The sequence below is a fragment of the Muntiacus reevesi genome, chromosome 7 (assembly GCF_963930625.1).
Source record: "Muntiacus reevesi chromosome 7, mMunRee1.1, whole genome shotgun sequence".
Taxonomy (NCBI): Eukaryota; Metazoa; Chordata; class Mammalia; order Artiodactyla; family Cervidae; genus Muntiacus; species Muntiacus reevesi.
In genome coordinates, this window is record NC_089255.1 from 52,727,602 (window position 1) to 52,749,428 (window position 21,827).

Sequence of the window (21,827 nt, forward strand, 5' to 3'; positions counted from 1 at the left end):
GCATAAAAGCATCTTGTTAGCAATTCTTATCCAGGAAATATGAGCACTTAGGATCGATTGAAAGGGAACTGGGAGAAGGGGGAGTCAAGAAGGAAAAGGATGTCATACAATAAAAAAAATCTAGTTGGCACACAGTTAAGAGTGTCATTTTGTTTGTATTTATCAGATGTTTAGAACATCCTTGCAAACGTTTCATTACCTCTAAACATTTTCCCTTTCCATGGACCTTTATTCCGATGCTTAGAAATACTTGAAATTCGTCTAAATTTTAAGTAAATTTTGGGAGGCAATAGAGCCCAGGGTATTACCGTTTTACATGCAGTTAAGTTGAAATTGTTAAGTAGACTGATCCCTATTATATAGTAAGCTTCCGGGGAAGGTTACTCCCAGCAGATGTTCTAAAACTGTTGATCCTCTCCCCGCCTTTTTCCCCCATAAGGAGGACTTTTGCAATATGCTTTAGCAGTGAATGTGTTGCTGTCCTACTGACAAAAGCTAGATTTCTGTCAGCAGCTTTCATTAAGGTTAGCTTTTAGCCTGTGCCCTAATCATAGCCGTGGATTTCATTTTGGATTAGGAAACCCTAATCCACATGTAAATATTCTCCGTGATCCACACATGATTAGCAATCTGATTACATTTTTAATGTACCTTTTAACGCCTGTTATCCTTAATTACTTTTAAGAGATGTGAACAAATTCACAACATTTGTGTCTTTCCAAGTCAGTTTAACTTGTAACCAGGTATCTATGCACGCCTAGTCCCCCAGACCCACCCAGCTCGGAGAATCTAGAAATCTCATCTGGCCTCACCTCTCAGGACAGGGCCTTTTGTGTGCACAGTTCTGACGAATTAAAGAAAAGAACTTGACTAAGTTGAGAGATAATAAAATATCTCCCCAAACGGCAATTGTTCATTTCTGGGCACTTTTCAGAGATGGTTCTAAGCCGGCGCTGCTTCTGATGGGGACGTGGCGGGGGGGGGGGGGGGGGGGGGCGGAGGGCGCGGACAGGAACCGTCCCCAAATGTGGGGGCTGATCTCCCGGAGATGCCTCCAGTGGAGCTGACAAATCTCTGAAGTGGGAAATAGTTTTCCCTCCGCAGGGCCCCGGCGTGTGGGGGATGGAGGGGGATGGGCAGGGGCCATCAGGGGAGAAGTCTCCGGCCTTTCCACGTCTCTCAACACCATCCCTCCCCCACCCCGCCTCCTCCTTCCCCGAATCCTAAACAAGCCCAGGAGTGAAGGGGGGTGGTCTGCGGGGGAAAGAGGGGCCCTGGCCGGGAGGCTTGGCCTTTATGGCTCTGTCCTCGACGGTGGTGGGGAAAGCCAGAGGGGAGGGGAAGCGGGCCGGAGACCCTGAGCCGGGGCTTGACCCCCAGGTGCATTGTCCGGCGGGGCCCGTCCCCTCCCCCCGGGGCCACGACCCGGCCGCCACGGGGCCCCCTCCTAGCGAGCGTCTCCCTCCGCGGCCGCACAGACCTCGCGGTCCTCAGACCAGGGGCCAGATGTAGAAAGTAGTCCCCAGGCCAGCAGCAGCGGCGCTGTCCACTCCACCGCCCCCGCCCCCTCCAGTCGTCGCCTCACTCCGCCCCCGGGCCGGACGCTCGGGCCCCCCGCCTCCTGCGAGCGGGTGTCCGTGCGCCGGCCTCGCCGCTCCCGCAGAGCAGACACCGGCCGCGTCACGCCACGCCGGTACCCGAGCGGGAAACCCACGCTGCGCGTGTCCAGCCGCCGCGCGAAGAGGACTCGGAGTTGGGGACTGGCAGGCGGACAGCGGCTGAGGGACGCCGGGGGAGCATGCCCGCGCAGCCCCGCTGAATGGCGCCTTCCCTGCGACCCCTCGCCCGGCCACGGCCGCCAGGGATGCTGCTCGGCGCGCTCCTGCTCCTGCCGCTCCTCGGCCGCGTTCCAGGTGGGCGCGCTTTCTTCTGCGGCGGTGGGGAGTGAGCGGGCGCGAGCGGGCTGGGGAAGGAGGCAAACTGCTGCGTGCGTTGGGAGGCGGCGGGGTCCTCTGCGGGAGCGCTGACCCCCGGCCCCTGCCCCCTCCCTGCAGCCAGTCGGGAGCCGCTGGAACGCGGGGTGCCCGCGGGCTCTGCTGGGGCGCGGGCAACAGTGGCCGCCTCTCGCAGCGCCCGCCCCTCCTCGCTGCGCTCCCCCGGCCGCGCGCTGGGGGCCGGCGCCCGCTGTCCACTGTCGCCCCTGTCTCTTCGTGCCATTGTCCGCGGTCCGGCCGTCTCCTCGCTTCCGCAGCCAGACCGGGCACCGCGCGCCCGCCTGTCTGCCTGGGCCGCAGCAGCCGCACGTGGCTTTATTTATATTGTTTCCTTAGTGGCAGCCTCGCCGCGCAGGGGGCGCCGCTTTTCCGCGCGGCTCCGGGGTTTGTAGTGGGGGCTGCCTCACATTTTAGGGCGGGGGAGAAACTAGGTGAACTCAGCGCTCAGGTCAGACCCCTAAGTGCCCCCACTTTCCCGGAACCGGATCGAATGAGAAGGAGACGGGAAGCGTGGCATTGGAAAGAAGAGTGGAAGTTTTGTGGCTCAATTGGGCCCCAGAGGGGAGGAAGAAGGGTCCCGAAGCTGAGAAGGAAGGTATCTAAGTAGGATTTACTTCTCACAGCTAGGTATTTTGGGGCAGGATCTGAGGTGTGCACGAATCTAAAGATCCTTCGAAACTCCAGGTTAGCCTTGCGCAAACTTGGATGAACTCATTTTTGGCTTTTCTTTCTTTTTTTTTTTTTTTTTTTGCGTTCGGGTTGCTTTATCCTCAAAGGGTTAAGAAGTGTAAAGTGGAGGGGGGTGGGCGGGGAGAAGAGGTGTTCAGAAGAATGGGTTCTTTTATTTATTTACAGGTTACAAGCCCCAGACTTTGGTGTTCTAACCACACCCCTCTTCTCCAGGAGGAGTTAGTTTTCTTTTAGCATGAGAAAAGGATCAAAGTCAGATGTGACTCGGAAACACAACGGGCGCCTTCCGGAGTGGTCCTCGCTGCGCGGGGCTGTTAGGGTCGCTCTTGTCGCCCTGGGCATCCATTAGGAGAAGTCAGCAGCCCGGGCGTGGGAGCGTGACTGGTGTGTGAGGTTTGGAGGACCTGCCTTGATGAGAAACAGATCAGTACGTGGATTGGTACTGTGAAATCAAGACAATCAGAAGGAATATGAAATGCAGTCTCCCCGTCCCCCGGCTCCAGGGCGCTAATACTCAACTTGGCCCCACTCAGTATGCAAGACTTTCGTTGACCTTTGCGCTAAATGAAGGAGGTGACAGGGTATTAGTTGGTCATCGGATGCTTTATTCTGGCCGGGACCTGGGACGATGTGTATACTTAGAATAAAGCCTTTCCTCTGCTCTGATGAAAATGTGTATTGGTTGATTAAGCAATCTCGTCTCCCTATTAGACAGTAAGGACCAATTAGTCACACTCCCCACCCCCACCCCCCCCAACAGTTGGTAGTTCTAAAAAAAAAAAAAAAAGAAATAGAAGGTTCCTAAGCCGATCACCCACTGAGTACAAACAGCAAGAGTTACCAGCTTTTCAGAGTCAACTGTTTGTCCTTTAAATACCTTACCATACTCTGCAGAAATTAAGTAAATGGGTCTCTTTCAAGAAGAGACAGAATCTTTGCTGTTAAAGGGCAGGTATAAAAGTGCAAACTTGTAATTTGTCACAAAAGATAAACGCACTTCCCAAAGGACTAGGTGCCAAGGGTTTCAAAAACTCTTCAAGGGACAAGGAAATAAACTTGCTTGTTCACAGAGTTGGAGTTTTGCTAATGATTTCTTGTAAAATTAGACTTTTACGACTTACTCTGTTCAAGATCTTTTTGACAAGCTTGTAAAAGTAGCAAACAGCTTTTGTTCAAGAGCTTTCCTGATGATTTTGAAACTCTAGCAGGGCACTTGAGAACAGAATTCTTAAAAGGGATGAAAAGTTATTGAAATCTTCCCTAGGCTTTTAGTGTAAGATGTTGTAAAAGGATTTATCTGATTTGCTGAAAAGGTTTGCTGAAACTTAGATTGGTTTATTAAGGTGTTTGTCAGTAAACTAGTTTGGTTTGTTAAACTGTGACCCATTACACTCTGAATATGTGTTTTACAATTGTGTGTTAAGAAATAATATTACACCTGTAATTCTGGATATGCCTTTCCCCCCTTTCCTTGTAGGAGTATGGTGCTTTAGCGAACTGGTTTTTATAAAAGAACCACAGGATATAACTGTCACAAGAAAGGATCCAGTTGTTTTAGATTGCCAGGCTCATGGAGAAGTTCCTATTAAGGTCACTTGGTTGAAAAATGGAGCAAAAGTGTCTGAAAATAAGCGGATCCAGGTTCTGTCCAACGGCTCCTTATACATCAGTGAGGTGGAAGGCAAGCGAGGAGAGCAGTATGATGAAGGATTTTATCAGTGCTTGGCCATGAACAGACATGGAGCCATTCTTAGTCAAAAAGCTCATCTTACTTTATCAAGTAAGTGCTTAAGTTCTTGATTGATGTTTTTCACTGCTACATTTTGATGATTTTTTGGTTTTCATTAATATGCTAACCTGAAAAGTCATACATTAGGAATTTTCCTGGAGATAGTAGTTGATGCTAAGGCCTACAAAAAAAAAAATCTGAGGTGAAAATATATATGCATGTATAAATTTGAATGAGTGAGAACAAAAGTCACATTCACGTTTAGAACACCAGAACTTGTAGGTGACTTATATGAATAAGCACTTCAAACTCTGAAAAGAGTTGGGTGAAAAATTTGGTTAACACAACAAAGGTTGTTCTAAAATCTCATTTTTAAAATTAATAATTAAATTTTGAAAATCACAAACAGTGTTTTCTGCTTTTTAAGTGGTCCTTAAACCCTAAATCTTCCATATAACCCAAGCTTTCAGTTCTCTGACTGCTTTAAGATCACCCATGTTGCTTTTTAATTGAAAGAGAGGGCACTGGTCAGTAACTCTCAAGCCTTTGAAGTATTGGTAGGCTTTTCCTGCTGGGAGAGAAAGAGATTAAGGCCATTTCCATATTATGCCTAATGGACTTAAACCAGATCTGCCCACTTTTTCTCAGTTGTCATAAAGTTTGCTGTCTAATGATTTCCTTTGTATTAACAACCCCATCAGATCAACCATTTGTCCAAGTGACCCACTGCTTGGTGGTTGCCCTGATAACCGTCGAGTGTAAACGTGGGCCTAGGATAGTTAGAGGAGAACTTGTTTTCACTGAAGCTTTCCATCTCTTCAGGTGATCCAACACCCAGCACTCAAGATTACAATAGACAAAATTTAAATCTTAAAACACAACTGTATCTTAAAAACAATTTTACAGGCATCCTATCTACATGTTTTTGTTAATCCACAAAAGATAGATTTTCTCTACACCTACAAATTGATCATTTACAAGATGAACACTAGAAGGAGGGAGCTCTTGAGATAAAGTCGTAATCTTCAGGAAATAGTTTCTTCAAGGTCTCCACAGTTGAAATTTAGGAAGCTGTTGGTGGGGATTTCCTAGGTGACTTTATTGTAACAGTCCGTATTTATGCCACCTTCATTTTAGTAACTTATTTGCGCAATAATAATTAATAGTAGAAAATAAATTGTAAGCGAAGATCTTTTTGTATTGAAATATGTCAGGAAAGTAGAGAAGTTTCCAATTCTAATAAGCCTGAGAGAATGTCTGATAAACTTGCTTTTTTTTTCCTGTGATTATTGGTCAATCATCATTTGTTGCTGCTGTTGTTGAGTAATGGTTTTTCATTACCATATTGTTTTCAGGATAGTGTGCTTTTTATGCCTATGTTTTATTAATTTAATTTTTGTCTAATTGTTCCATAAAGTTGTAATTTTTTTCCCCTTTTTGGGTTTGTGGAATCTTGTGTTTTCATGTCCAAAAACCCTAACTTGTATTACTTTGCCAGAGAGGAGAAGGGGCAGGATGGAAAGGTGGAGGGGGTCTGATGGCTCTGAAAGATTTGTTATGACCACTCGGTATTTCCAGGACCTCCTTAGCAGCCTGACAATTCTAGGGCACTTAGAAATGCTTTGAAAACACGCAGAGCTTTCAGGTTTCATAAATAGTCTCAATAGTATTAATAATAGTAACTAACAATGTTAGTAACAGTGAAACAAATATTTGTATTGGCTTTTGAATAGCCTTAGGTTTTGTATCCTTATAAAAAGTATTAATGACAAATTTTTTTTAGATGTAAATATTTTGAAGGATTTGGTGGTGAAGTAGTCTTGATATTTTAAGTATCAAAAAAAAACTTTCTAGTTAAACTGTGTAGAACATTGCTTTGCTATTAAATATCAACTATAGTGTGTTAGTTATAAGAACCACACTTTTCATATGCACACAACTTATTAACTTGGAGGAGGTACTCTGCTCAGAAAGTGCATTCAGTTATTATCGATTTAAAGTAAGATATGCCTAGTGGGTTTAGATATTTCTTTAAAATATGAAATTTCTTAGAGATTTAAAATTTATGAAGTCAGTTCTGATGTCTGAGAAGCAGTGTCCAATGACATTGTAGGCTTAGATGACTTTATCCTGTGTTCAGGGTGAAGATGTAATACATATTAAACAGGAAGAGAATAGGCATTAAGTGGACATTCTATTTGTGTGTGTGTGTGTGTGTGTGTTTTGAAGGCTAGCTCTCTCCTAGTTATTGATAGCAGCGGGGTGCAAGTATGTTCTTTTTATTTTCTGGTCGAGGGTTTTGTCACCAAGCATATCATTTAGTTCTGAAGTGTAATAAGTATAGCACCTGGAAATCTAAAACCTTAATCGGTGCGAGTTGTAGATTTTTAACACAGGCAATAAAGTCTTGGTTTCTAAACTTAGGAACTAGAAGCTGAAAGTTGCACTCTAGGCAAGAATTCCATTATTCATGTGTAAATTAGGAATTCACAGGGTTAAAAGGTTAGAAACTGGCCAGGATGAGGTTTACCCTTGTGATAAAGAGCAGATGACCCTCATTCATTGGCCGAAGCTTTCATGTAGCTCTTCTGCAAAGTTAGTTATTGCCATGAATTGTTCTTGAGGAATGCAGAAATTCAAATGTGAACCGGCCTTTCCTTAAGTGTCACTGTGGAGCCTTATCTCCCAGGCACATCAGAGCCGGCTGTGGGGACAAGGTTCCTCCCCTAAGGCCTGGAGGCTTTGCTTTCCTGTTCATCCAAGCACAAAAGAATTTGTCTAACTTAGTTTTTCTAAGGCATCCTATTTTTAAAGGAAAGTATAGGGTTAAAGTAATATTTAGTTTTTTTAAAAAGTTAATCCTTTTTATTGATAGCTATTTTAGCCATTTTACATTTTCATGTGATTAGAATAGAAAGGGGAGTGATGTGGAGGGCTCTTTTTCCAGTTGTATACAATAGTAAGAACAGGAGATTCAACCTTTACCTATAAATTTCAGTATTTTTAACTTTTGGCAGATCAAATTTTCACTTTCATAGGTGCTAAGTCTTTATTATATAAATAATTTAAATATTTTAGGAGTAAGAAATAATCTATGACATCTTGACATTTCTTACATTCTAAATGTTGGAGTAAGTAAGATAAATTTCATAGAAAAGCATTAGTGTGGTAAAACGGTCTCATATTTCAACAAGTTTAAATTAAGATAAGAGACATTTGAGAGAAGTAAAGGAGGAGGCGGGTTGTGTTCTGTGATGTGTAAAAGACTGGCAGTGAGCTAGTGATTGAACAGGAAGCTGGTTGTTTATTTCCTTTCCATAAAAGGTGGAAATTGAAGTCTTAGAATGGAGGGAAAGAGCTGACATAAAGCTGACTTATATTTGCTGGGTTTTTCACGACTGTTCACTTGGGTGTGAAATAAATTTTAAGTGAGTGTTTGTAGCTAGAAGACCATAGGAATAATTACAACTTTATGATGGATTTCACCCCCCCCACCCCAATTTTGAGATTAGTTTTAGCATCCATAAAACTAATAGCAGTAGTTGTTTTCCTTTCAAAGAATGTAGGTTGTTTTCAGTGAATAACATGTTTATCATTTCAGTTTAAGTTCAGATGAAACGAGGTCTTTTGATGAGATTAATAAAAACTGTTCTATGAGAGTGGTTTCTATTTTAAAGAGTAATACATAAATTATAACTCAAAGCAGATCTTTGAAATGTGAAGGTAAAGCATATTCAAAACATTGAAAGTCATGTTAGAAAGAAAAGAAGGTGGGTGGTATGTTGAAAAGAGAAAGATAAGAACTATGAACCTATTAGCCTAAATTTTGAATTTTATTCATCATCCTCGACCCAAAATGGGCAAGAGTTTGCTTCATTGACACTTAGTGAGATTTGTAGATGCTGTAAAAAGGATAACATCTCTTACTGTGTACATGTTAACTTCAAATCAAGCTGTTAACAGTTACTTGTCCTAACTCTAGAGTGTTAACACAAAAGCAAAGTTGTTTGATTTTGGAAAAATAAGACAAACTGAGATATTTAGAGAGACTTATCTGCCAGCATTGTAGATAAGGTTCAGATGGTGCTTTCTGGGATCCAAGAAAAATCATCTTTAAATAGAAGAGAGAGTGGTATGGTTGAAAATTACATGTTTAAATTAAAAACTGACCATCCTAAAATTGTCTAAATTAAGTCAGGGAAGTAAAAGCACATGTAGTTCTACAGGCTTATTTACAATAACACTTGGTTCTTAAACTCTGTCTGCCTAAAAGGTTTATCAGGTACCTGTAATCTCTGGGTAATGAAACCAATTTTTCCCACTTTGCACTTGATTATTGAGGATCATTTCTCATTTTCAGAAACCTGTAACACTATCTCACTATTTTTCAAAGTTGTTGGAGTTTTTATTTTTCAATGAAGCAGAGTCTGCTGAGGGATAGAATTATAGTTTGGTTTAAGATGTATAAATGTGTTTGTTTATTTCTGTCAGGCTTCTTAATGGAATTTTGACGGGCATTTGGTATGGCCCTGCTGTGTCAACTAGCTCTGATTATTCTAAAGAAAGGCCCTCACTCTCAGCACTTGTTTGTCCGGGCATTTGTTGTCATTTCCCCTGAATTTAACAGCTGGGCTTATTGATGAAGTCCAGAGCAGTTTAAAAGAATAGCAGAAAACAAATCTCTTAAACTGCTGTGTTAGGTTGAATGAGTATTTCAAGTAATAAGTGAATGCATTTGAGGTTACTTTTTTTGAAAACTTTTATATTCTTGACTACAATTTCGAGACATGATTTTTTCTCTCTCATAAGCAGAGGTGCTCAATTAAGGTTGTTTACTTTCAGCTTTTAAACTGGCAATTACTATTAATGTGAAAATAATCAATAATGTTAGGTCAGGCATTTTGCTGAGGATTATACTTGCATTTTGCAATTATCTGATTATTGATGTTTTAAGAAAAATTCTAAAAATTATACCACAAATTTAAGTTTTTTCCTGTCAATCAGGGCTATTTTGGTACTTCTGACAGTTTATGGTATTCAGACTCTTTATTAAAACATTTTAAAAACTCATCATTTCCTATATATCTTAGTACATAAGAGAGGAAGAAGATATGGTTGTAATCATTGAAGCAGAATTGACAGTTGCCCTAACATGATAATTGGCACAGAGGAAGTTCACAGTCAACAATGGACAATAGTGATGTACAAAAAAGGTAAAACTGTACCAAATTACCTTCAGTGGCTATAATTCTGAAGCCAAGTGAACTGCTTTGGGGATATGTATTACAGAGGATAAAGGCGTCATCCTCACAAAGGTCTCTGACACTAATCTGACAAATACTTTCCTGACTTTTACATTTCTTGTTTTTTTCTTTTTTAAAACCTCTGGTTCTTAGAAGCTGCTTTTGATGAGCTTTAAAAGCCAAATTCTTATAGACTGAACAGAAGATATGAATTTAATTTTTTTTTTTTTTTTTAGTTTCTAGAGTGTTTGCCTTTTCTCTGTGTGTGTGTGTGTGTGTGTATTTTATAGCTTTAGTATTTGTAGTGACTAGATTAATCAAGTAACTTTGGGGGAGTGCGATCATTGTTCAGGGTCCTGGTTTCAAACTTGTGTCCTTGCTAGACTTAATTTTTAGGACTGATGGAAATAAAATTTTCTTTAAAATTTTTGTTTTATGAAATTATAGTAAATCCTTATGTAGAACAATGTGACTTTAAAAAAAATGATGTTGCTTTATATAGACATCTTTCTCTAAGTAAATCATATTCCTTGGGGATAATCCCCCCAAATGCCCCCCCTCCTTTTTTTGGTAGTCTTTTTAGTACTACTGAGAATATGATTTAGTAGTACTTAGAATGGATCTTCAACTCCACCAATATACCAAATATATACATAGAGAGTTAATCGATTACATTTCTCAGGGTTTCTCAGCCTTGGTTCTGTTGAAATTTGGGGTTAGGTAGTTCTTCAGTGCAGAGGCTGACTTGTATAACATAGAATGTATAGCTTCTAGACACCAGATGTCAATGGCACCACTTCCTAGCTATGTTAATGAAAGAATGTGTTTTGGGAGGCAAAATCATCCCTGGTTGAGAGCCACTGATGTTTCTGAAAGTAGTGGCAAACTTCAATCCAAGTAATACTTGGTTATTAGTTTTTTTTAACTGTTTCTGTCTTAACTTGATATTCAACTTTTCTTGGTGTTAGTGTTATTTATTGATTAAAGACTACTTTCTATTTTAAGTTATTGTAAAGGGAGTTTGATAAAAAAAAAATATGTGTGGGTTGCTATTGTCCTCTTGGAACAATGCCTTTCCACCCCTTTTCGCACTCAAGAGTACGTTGGAAACTGCTATTAAGAGTTTACCCTCCTGTAGATTCATTCAACTTGATTTCAGTATTTTAGATCTTTTCTTGGGAATATCTAGTCTAAGAGAAAATACAAATTTCATTTAGTCATGTTTATGTAACACTTTTTTTTCTTAATGTGATGGACCCTGTAGTTGAAGAGATGAGAAATCTCCATGTATGGTGAATGTTAGAGAATATCTTTTGTGAGTGCAGCAGTGAGTGCAAGGGACCTTTTGAAGGAGGTTGCCATTATCTTCATTACCTCCACCATAGTTTGGACGAGGAGATACCCCTACGTCCAAGGGCAGAGAAGCCCCAGCAAGACCACAGGCACTGGAGTGGAGTGACTTTGAGGAGATACCCCACATCTGAGAGTGAAGGAGAAGCCCTAGCAAGATGGTAGGAGGGGTGAAATCACGTTTCAAATCAAACCCAATACCTGCCAGAGACATTCAGAGGGCCCGAACAAACCTTGTGTGCACCAGGACCCAGAGCCAACACGGAGACGGGGGCAGGACTGTGCGTGAGTGTCTTCTCCGGTGGTATGGGTCAGCAGTGGGCTGCCGCAGAGCAGGGGCTCTGGGTGCAGCAGACTTGGGTACGGCTTAAGCCCTCTTGGAGGAGGTCACCAAGAGCTGCCAGAACTTACATAGGATTGGGGAAACAGACTCTTGGAGGGCACAAACAGAACCATGTGTGCACCAGGACTCAGGAGAAAGGAGCAGTGACCCCACAAGAGACTGACCCAGACTTGCCCGTGAGTGTCCAGGAGTCTCCAGCAGAGACGAGGGTCAGCGGTGGCCTGCTGCAGGGTCGGGGGCACTGAGTGTAGCTGTGTGTGCATGGGGCCTTTTAAAGGAGTCTGCCATTATCATCATTACCTCCACCATAGTTTGGCTCCCAGGTAAATAACAGGGAGGGAGCTCCAACCATCAGCAGAAAACTGGATTAAAGATTTTCTGAGCATGGCCCCGCCCATCAGAACAAGACCCAGTTTCCCCCTCAGTCAGTCTCTCCCATCAGGAAGCTTCCATAAGCCTCTTATCTTTCTCCATCAGCGGGCAGACAGACTGAAAACCACAATCACAGAAAGCTAACCAGTCTGATCACGTGGACCACAGCCTTGTCTAACTGAATGAAACTATGAGCCTTGCCTTGTAGGGCCACCCAAGATGGACGGGTCATGGTATAATATATACCATAATATAATATAACTCGTCATGGACAAGTTCTGATATAATGTGGTCCATTGAGAAGGGAATGGAAAACCACATCTGTATTCTTGCCTTGAGAACCCCAGGAACAGTATGAAAAGGCAAAAAGATAGGACACCCTAAGATGAACTCCCTAGGTCAGTAGGTGCCCAATATGCTACTGAAGATCAGTGGAGAAATAACTCCAGAAAGACTGAAGAGACAGAGCCAAAGTGCAAATAACACCCAGTTGTGGCTGTGACGGGTGATGGAAGTAAAGTCCAGTGCTGTAAAGAGCAATATTGCATAGGTTCATGAATCAAGGCAAATTGAAAGTGGTCAGACAGGAGATGGCAAGAGTGAACATCGACATTTTAGAAATCAGTGAACTAAAATGGACTGGAATGGATGAATTTAACTTAGATGACCATTATATCTACTACTGCGGGCAAGTATCCCCTAGAAGAAATGGAGTAGCCATCATAGTCAACAAGAGAGTCCGAAATTCTGTACTTGGATGCAATCTCAAAAACGACAGAATGATCTCATTCGTTTCCAAGGCAAACCATTCAATATCACAGTAATCCAAGTCTGTGCCCTCACCAGTAATGCTGAAGAAGCTGAGCAGTTCTGTGAAGACCTACAAGACCTTCTAGAACTAACATCCAAAAAAGATGTCCTCTTCATTATAGGGGACTGGAATGCAAAAGTAGGAAGTCAAGAGATACATGGAGTAATGGGCAAATTTGGCCTTGGAATACAAAATGAAGCAGGTCAAAGGCTAGCAAGAGTTTTGCCAAGAGAACGCACTGGTCATAGCAAACACCCTCTTCCAACAACACAAGAGAAGACGCTACACATGTACATGACCAAATGGTCGATACTGAAATCAGATTGATTATATTTTTTGCAGCCAAAGATGGAGAAGCTCCATAGAGTCAGCAAAAACAAGAGTGGGAACTGACTGTGGCTCAGATCATGAACTCCTTATTGCCAAATTCAGACTTAAATTGAAGAAAGTAGGGAAAACCACTAGACCATTCAGGTATGACCTAAATCAAATCCCTTACAATTAATTATACAGTGAAAGTGAGAAATAGATTCAAGGGATTAGATCTGATGAGTGACTGAAGAACTATGGACAGAGGTCCATGACATTGTACAGGAGGCAGTGATCAAGACCACCCCCAAGAAAAAGAAATGCAAAAAGGCAAAATGGTTGTCTGAGGAAGCCTTACAAATAGCTGAGAAAAAAGAGAAGCTAAAGGCAAGGGAGAAAAGGAAAGCTATACCCTCTGAATACAGAGTTTCAAAGAACAGTAAGGAGAGATAAGAAAACCTTCCTCAGCGATCAATGCAAAGAAATAGAGGAAAACAATAGAATGGGAAAGACTACAGATCTCTTCAAGAAATTTAGAGATACCAAGGGAACATTTCATGCAAAGTTAGGCTCAATAAAGGACAGAAATGATATGGACCTAAGAGCAGCAGAAGATGAAGTGGCAAGAATACACAGAACTGTACAAAACAGATTTTCTTGACCCAGATAAGCACAATGGTATGATCACTCACCTAGACCCAGACATCCTGGAATGTGAAGTCAAGTGGGCCTTAGGAATCATCATTATGAACAAAGGTAGTGGATGTGATGGAATTCCAGTTGAGCTGTTTCAAATCCTAAAAGATGATTTTGTGAAAGTGCTGCATTCAATATGTCAGCAAATCTGGAAAACTCAGCAGTGACCACAGGACTGGAAAGGTCAGTTTTCATTCCAATCCCAAAGAAAGGCAGGGCCAAAGAATGTTCAGACTACTGCACAATTGCGCTCATTTCACATGCTAGCAAAGTAATGCTCAAAATTCTCCAAGCCAGGTTTCAACAGTACATAAACCATGAACTTCCAGATGTTCAAGTTGAATTCAGAAATGGCAAAGGAACCAGATCAAGTTACCAACATCCGCTGGATCATCAAAAAAGCAAGAGTTCCAGAAAAACATCTATTTCTGCTTTATTGTCTATGCCAAAGCCTTTAACAGTGTGGATCACAACAAACTGTGGAAAATTCCTAAAGAGATGGGAATGCCAGACCACCTGAACTGCCTTTCGAGAAATCTGTATGCAGGTCAAGAAACAGCAGTTAGAACTGAATGTGGAACAACAGACTGGTTCCACATTGGGAAAGGAATACGTCAAGGCTGTATATTGTCACCCTGCTTATTTCTATGCAGAGTACATCATGCGACATGCCAGGCTGGATGAAGCACAAGGTGGAATCAGGGTTGTCAGGAGAAATATCAATAACCTCAGATACACAGATGACGACACCGTTATGGCACAAAGCAAAGAAGAACTAAAGAGCCTCTTGGTGAAAGAAGGGAGTGAAAAAGTTGGCTTCAAACTCAACATTCAGAAAACTAAGATCATGGCATCCGGTCCCATCACTTCATGGCAAGTAGATGGGGAAACAATGGAAACAGTGACAGACTTTATTTTCTTGGGCTCCAAAATCACTGCAGATGGTGACTGCAGCCATGAAATAAAAAGACACTTGCTCCTTGGAAGAAAAGCTATGACCAACCCAGACAGCATATTAAATATCAGAGACATTACTTTACCCGCAAAAGTCCATCTGGTCAAAGCAGTGGTTTTTCCGTTAGTCATGTATGGATGTGAGAGTTGGACTATAAAGAAAGCTGAGTACCAAAGAATTGATGCTTTTGAACTGTGGTGTTGGAGAAGACTCTTGAGAGTCCCTTGGACTGCAAGGTAATCCAGCCAGTCTATCCTACAAGAAATCAGTCCTGAATATTCATTGGAAGGACTGATGCTGTAGCTGAAACTCCAGTACTTCGGCCACCTGATGTGAAGAACTGACTCATTTGAAAAGACCCTGATGCTGGGAAAGATTGAAGGCGGGAGGAGAAGGGGACAACAGAGGATGAAATGGTTGAATGGCATCAGTGACACGATGGACATGGGTTTGAGTAGGCTCCGGGAGTTGGTGATGGACAGGGAGACCTGGTATGCCGCAGTCCATGGGGTCACAAAGAGTCGCACACAACTGAGTGACTGAACTGAACTGAACTGAACATGATAAGAAGTAAAACTGTATCAGGTTAACAACCATAGAATAACATTTGCTGTGTAGTAGGTGGTTCATCAGAGAAGACAATGGCACCCCACTCTAGTACTCTTGCCTGAAAAATCCCATGGACAGAGGAGCCTGGTGGGCTGCAGTCCATGGGGTCGCTAAGAATCGGACACGACTGAATGACTTCGCTTTCACTTTTCTCTTTCATGCATTGGAGAAGGAAATGGCAACCCACTCCAGTGTTCTTGCCTGGAGAATCCCAGGGATGAAGGAGCCTGGTAGGCTGCTATCTTTGGGGTCGCACAGAGTCGGACATGACTGAAGCGACTTAGCAGCAGTAGCAGCAGCAGGTGGTTCATTGGGAAAATTGTTAACAGAAGTCTTTTCAACTCATTCATTGGTCCCATAGCCTTATTTTGGGCAGAAGCAGTTTAACTTTTATAGATAAATGATGTAAAGATGGTAGCATCTTCTGAGTGTATCAAAGGATTATTAAAAGGAAAAGAATTAGACAATATAATATTTAATTAGTACACAGAAAGTCACATGGAAATTTTTGAGTGATTGTTACTGAAATATTTGTTTTATTTTTTAAAAACTTTTTGTTTTGTATTGGGGTTATCCAATTAACAGTGTTGTGATAGATTCAGATGAACAGTGAATGGACTCCACCATGTATATACACGTATCCATTCTCCCCCAAACTTCCCTTTCATCCAGCCTGCCACGTAAGATTGAGCAGAAATCCATCTACTGTACAGGGGCTACTTGTTGGTCATCCATTTTGAAATATTTGTTTTACATTACTTAGTAGCAGTGGGCAGGTATTTCATAGTTTTTATCTTTTGCAGGATATTACTCTTTGTGTATGCCTCAGTTTTGGTTAAGCTGTTTATGCTAGTAAAAGTTTTGATTGTTGCTACATGGAGTTAATCACCTGTAGAAGCCAGTAGCCACTGGTGACTCAAGGGGGAAAGTTGAGATAGATGAAGAAGGAACCAGAATATTTTAAAGTTGGTCTAGTGCTGAGCAAGGATGGTTAAATGTTTTTGGTACCATGTGTTCTATGCCACAGATGTACTTGGAGTGGAACAAATCACCAATTAGTTCAAAATAGAAGAATGCACATTTTCATTACATTTGAGGAAAATAGTATTTGGGTCAAAGCGGAATTTTAATTTTGTTGAGTTCTTATTTTCCTGTCCTTGAAGTCATTCATAAAGAGGTGATGGAGTTCACAGTTTCCAGTAGCTGGTAAATACTCTTAGTGCTGCTGTGCTTTTTATTCAGTTGCTGGGAGGGGTGAGGTGGGAAGGCAGGAAGAGTGATAGAAAGGTAGAAGAGGCAAACGTTAATGCCTTCTCCATTATTGGTGACTTACACAACTTTAAACAAATCACTCTATCATTCTGATCATTGTCAGATCCTGGGCAGATACTTGTATCTGTGGAGGTATCTGGGGAGAAAAAGGAGGAGGGATGGATATTGAGCAACACAGTGCCCTTAGTTTTGTAATTCTGTTATTATAATTCTAAGTAAATGGCCAAGAGATTATGTTTTTGTAAGGCTGAGTCCAATGACATTGCAAGAGAACGATTTAAGTCGTGGAGAAAAAATTAAAATAGCTTGTCAGTTTTCTAATTTGGTACTTTTAAGAATTCATACTCTTGCCATAGACCTTGGGAAGATCTGCTTTTGGAGAGGAGAAGCCTTAAACCAGTACTGATCATTTGAACTAGTATGATTTTTAGTAGTCTAGAAAAATAGATTACCTTGCCTGAGATTGGACAGTTCAGAATAGTTGTGCTGCTTTGAAGGTTGACATAGTGTAAGAGAGGTATAACTTTACAAATATGTGTCTGCCTCTGCCAGTAATTAATGGTGTATTCTAATGTTTATTGACTCGGTGTTTGAAAAAAGTAGTACTGATTTCATCTTAAGAGAGTGTTGCTAGTGTTATTAGTGTTTTAATAGAAATAGATTATACTGGCTTCCTGCTGTGACCACCAATTCCTGTTAAGAATGATAAGGTTTAATTTTTCCCCCAGCTTTCAAACTGAATTAGCTTGAATCCCTCTGATTGGACTGAAAGTAATTTCGATTAAAGTATTGACCTCAAACTGGACAGATAACAAGAAAAAAACGCTTTGATGTTGGTATTGCATTTTGGTAGTTCTTTTTAAAAGGGAGATCACTAATTTTCTTGAATAATTTTACCAGCTAAAAGTGTTTACTATTTTCTTAAAAATAATTCATTTTTATATGTTTAAGAAAGCTGTATTTTCATGCTCTGATTTAGTAACAAGTTTAATATAATTTTAATTGAGAAAGCAACTTCAGTAAAGCAGTAAGGTTACCAAAGTTTCACCAAAAGGATTATTAAAGTTATCCTAATGATGGAGTAATGTTTCTTCAAAGCCTGTTAGTGTCTCTACCTGGATGATTTACCACATTTTTAGAACTAACAGTAATTAATACTTGAAAGAAAATACACAGACAGAAGAAACTTTGTGAAATTTAAATCTATCAGATGTCAACTTGGAAGCTCTAAGATTTAGGGAGGAAATTTTACTGCTTAGCAGGTGGAGTAATGAGAAAATATAAGTGGATTCACAGTTGGTTAGTAGAAAGGTTATCAGTTTCTTATCATACTTGAATTAACTCTGCCATTCTTTTTTTTCCCCTAATTGAGGAATAGTTAATGTACAATATTATATAAGTTGTATGTATACAACATAGTGATTCACAAATTTTAAAGGTTATACTCCATTTATAGTTATAAAATATTGGCTTTATTCCTTGTGTTTACAATATATCTTACAGATTGATTATTTTACACTTAGTGGTTTGTACCTCTTAATCTCTTACCCCTATTTTACCACTCCCTGCTTCCCTCTCCCCCACCACCCACTGGTAATCACTAATTCTCTATAAGATCATTTCCTTTTATTATAGTCACTAGTTTATTGTAGTTTTTAGATTCCATGTATAAGTAACATCATACAATATTTGTCTTTCTCTGTCTGACTTATTTCACTTAGCAAAATATTCTCCAAGTCCATCTGTGTTTTTGCAAATGGCAAAATTCCATTCTTTTGTATGGATGAGTAGAATTTCACTGTGTGTGTGTGTGTGTGTGTGTATACCACATATCCAATTGGACCATTCATCTGTTGACAGACACTTAAGTTGCCGCCGTATCTTATGAATAATGCTGCTATCAACATTAGGGTGTGTGTATCTTTTTTGAATTTGTGTATCTTGTTTTTGTGAGTTTTTTTTTAAAAAATATATACCAGGAATGGAATTGCTGGGTCATATGGTAATTCTGTTTTTAGTTTTTTGAGAAACCACCTTACTGTTTTCCAATTTATATTTATACCAACAGTGTGCAAAGGTTCCCTTTTCTCCACATCATCTCCAGCATTGTTGTTTTTGTTGTTTTTGATGATACCCATTTTGACAGGTGGGTGGTGATAGCTCTTTGTGGTTTTAGTTTGTATTTCTCTGATGATTAACAATACTGAGCATCTTTTCATGTGCCTATTGGCCATCTGTATGTCTTCTTCAGAAAAATGTCTATTCAGGTATTTTGCCATTTTTAAAATCAGGTTGTTTGTATTTTTTATATTAAGTTGTATGAGCTATTTATATATTTTGGATATTAACCTTTATTGGTCATATCATTTGCAAATATTTTCTCCCATTCAGTAGGTTGTCTTTTCGTTTTGTCAGTGGTTTCCTTTGCTGCCCAGAACCTTTTAAGTTTAATTAGGTCCCGTTTGTTTATTTTTGCTTTTATTTCCTTTGCTTTAGGAGAGAGATCCAAAAAAACATTGCTTCTGCCTGTGTTCTATGCTAGGAGTTTATGGTTTCTGCTCTACCATTCTTTATCAGAACAAAAAGAAAGTGACTAATCAAAGATTTTTTTCCTGTTAGACAACTTTCAAAAGGGAATGACATTTTTAGAAAATAAGAGGCATAGAAAACGTGTTATTATTTTCCGCTGACCTCCAAACTTCTAAAGACTTGTTTAGATACTAGCTATGAACATTTTATTTTATTTTATTTTATTTATTTTTTATTTTTCAGTGGGTTTTGTCATACATTGATGTGACTCAGCCATAGAGTTACACGAATTCCCCATCCCGGTCTCCCATCCCACCTCCCTCTCCACCCGATTCCTCTGGATCTTCCCAGCCCAACAGGTCCGAGCACTTGACTCATGCCTCCCACCTGGGCTGGTGGTCTGTTTCACCACAGATAATATACATGCTGTTCTTTTGAAACATCCCACCCTCCCCTTCTCCCACAGAGTTCAAAAGTCTGTTCTGTACTTCTGCGTCTCTTCTTCTGCCCTGCATATAGGGCCATCGTTACCATCTTTCTAAATTCCGTATATATGTGTTAGTATACTGTAATGTTCTTTATCTTTCTGGCTCACCTCACTCTGTATAATGGGCTCCAGTTTCATCCATCTCATTAGAACTGATTCAAATGAATTCTTTTTAATGGCTGAGTAATATTCCATGGTGTATATGTACCACAGCTTCCTTATCCATTCATCTGCTGATGGGCATCTAGGTTGCTTCCATGTCCTGGCTATTATAAACAGTGCTGCGATGAACATTGGGGTGCACGTGTCTCTTTCAGATCTGGATTCCTCAGTGTGTATGCCCAGAAGTGGTATTGCTGGGTCATATGGTAGTTCTATTTCCAGTTTTTTAAGAAATCTCCACACTGTTTTCCATAGTGGCTGCACCAGTTTGCATTCCCACCAACAGTGTAAGAGGGTTCCCCTTTCTCCACACCCTCTCCAGCATTTATTGCTTGTAGACTTTTGGATAGCAGCCATCCTGACTGGCGTGTAATGGTACCTCATTGTGGTTTTGATTTGCATTTCTCTGATAATGAGCGATGTGGAGCTTGTGTTTGTTAGCCATCTGTATGTCTTCTTTGGAGAAATGTCTGTTTAGTTCTTTGGCCCATTTTTTGATTGGGTCATTTATTTTTCTGGAATTGAGCTTCAGGAGTTGCTTATGTATTTTTGAGATTAATCCTTTGTCTGTTTCCTCATTTGCTATTATTTTCTCCCAATCTGAGGGCTGTCTTTTCACCTTACTCATAGTTTCCTTTGTTGTGCAAAAGCTTTTGAGTTTCATTAGGTCCCATTTGTTTATCTTTACTTTTATTTCCAATATTCTGGGAGGTGGGTCATAGAAGATCTTGCTGTGATTTATGTCAGAGAGTGTTTTGCCTATGTTCTCCTCTAGGAGTTTTATAGTTTCTGGTCTTACATTTAGATCTTTAATCCATTTTCAGTTTATTTTTGTGTATGGTGTTAGAAAGTGTTCTAGTTTCATTCTTTTACAAGTGGTTGACCAGTTTTCCCAGCACCACTTGTTAAAGAGATTGTCTTTTTTCCATTGTGTATCCTTGCCTCCTTTGTCAAAGATAAGGTGTCCATAGGTTCGTGGATTTATCTCTGGGCTTTCGATTCTGTTCCCTTGATTTATATTTCTGTCTTTGTGCCAGTACCATACTGTCTTGATGACTGTGGCTTTGTAGTAGAGTCTGAAGTCAGGCAGGTTGATTCCTCCAGTTCCATTCTTTCTCAAGATTACTTTGGCTATTCGAGGTTTTTTGTTTTTCCATACAAATTGTGAAATTATTTGTTCTAGTTCTGTGAAAAATACAGTTGGTAGCTTGATAGGGATTGCATTGAATCTATAGATTGCTTTGGGTAGAATAGCCATTTTGACAATATTGATTCTTCCAATCCTTGAACATGGCATGTTTCTCCATCTGTTTATGTCCTCTTTGATTTCTTTCATCAGTGTTTTATAGTTTTCTGTGTATAGGTCTTTTGTTTCTTTAGGTAGATATACTCCTAAGTATTTTATTCTTTTTGTTGCAATGGTGAATGGTATTGTTTCCTTAATTTCTCTTTCTGTTTTTTCATTGTTAGTATATAGGAATGCAAGGGATTTCTGTGTGTTAATTTTATATCCTGCAACTTTACTATATTCATTGATTAGCTCTAGTAATTTTCTGGAAGAGTCTTTAGGGTTTTCTATGTAGAGGATCATGTCATCTGCAAACAGCGAGAGTTTCACTTCTTCTTTTCCTATCTGGATTCCTTTTACGTCTTTTTCTGCTCTGATTGCTGTGGCCAAAACTTCCAACACTATGTTGAATAGTAGTGGTGAGAGTGGGCATCCTTGTCTTGTTCCTGATTTCAGAGGAAATGCTTTCAATTTTTCACCATTGAGGGTGATGCTTGCTGTGGGTTTGTCATATATAGCTTTTATTATGTTGAGGTATGTTCCCTCTATTCCTGCTTTCTGGAGAGTTTTAATCATAAATGAGTGTTGAATTTTGTCAAAGGCTTTCTCTGCATCTATTGAGATAATCATATGGTTTTTATCTTCCAATTTGTTAATGTGGTGTATTACGTTGATCAATTTGCGGATATTAAAGAATCCTTGCATTCCTGGGATAAAGCCCACTTGGTCATGGTGTATGATTTTTTTAATATGTTGTTGGATTCTGTTTGCTAGAATTTTGTTAAGGATTTTTGCATCTATGTTCATCAGTGATATTGGCCTGTAGTTTTCTTTTTTTGTGGCATCTTTGTCCGGTTTTGGAATTAGTGTGATGGTGGCCTCATAGAATGAGTTTGAAAGTTTACCTTCATCTGCAATTTTCTGGAAGAGTTTGAGTAAGATAGGTGTTAGCTCTTCTCTAAATTTTTGGTAGAATTCAGCTGTGAAG

General features: G+C 40.4%; 1 protein-coding gene across 1 annotated transcript in view; it reads left to right on the forward strand.

Annotated features, from left to right (window-relative positions):
* The first annotated feature begins 1,791 nt into the window (after positions 1 to 1,791).
* PRTG (protogenin) overlaps positions 1,792 to 21,827 on the forward strand; it is a 148,763-nt gene continuing 128,727 nt past the window's right edge. Inside the window, exons 1-2 of the mRNA XM_065940456.1 lie at positions 1,792 to 1,913; positions 4,162 to 4,464. Coding sequence (XP_065796528.1) covers positions 1,820 to 1,913; positions 4,162 to 4,464 — 397 coding nt within the window. The 5' untranslated portion in view covers positions 1,792 to 1,819. The remainder of the gene's footprint in view (positions 1,914 to 4,161; positions 4,465 to 21,827) is intronic.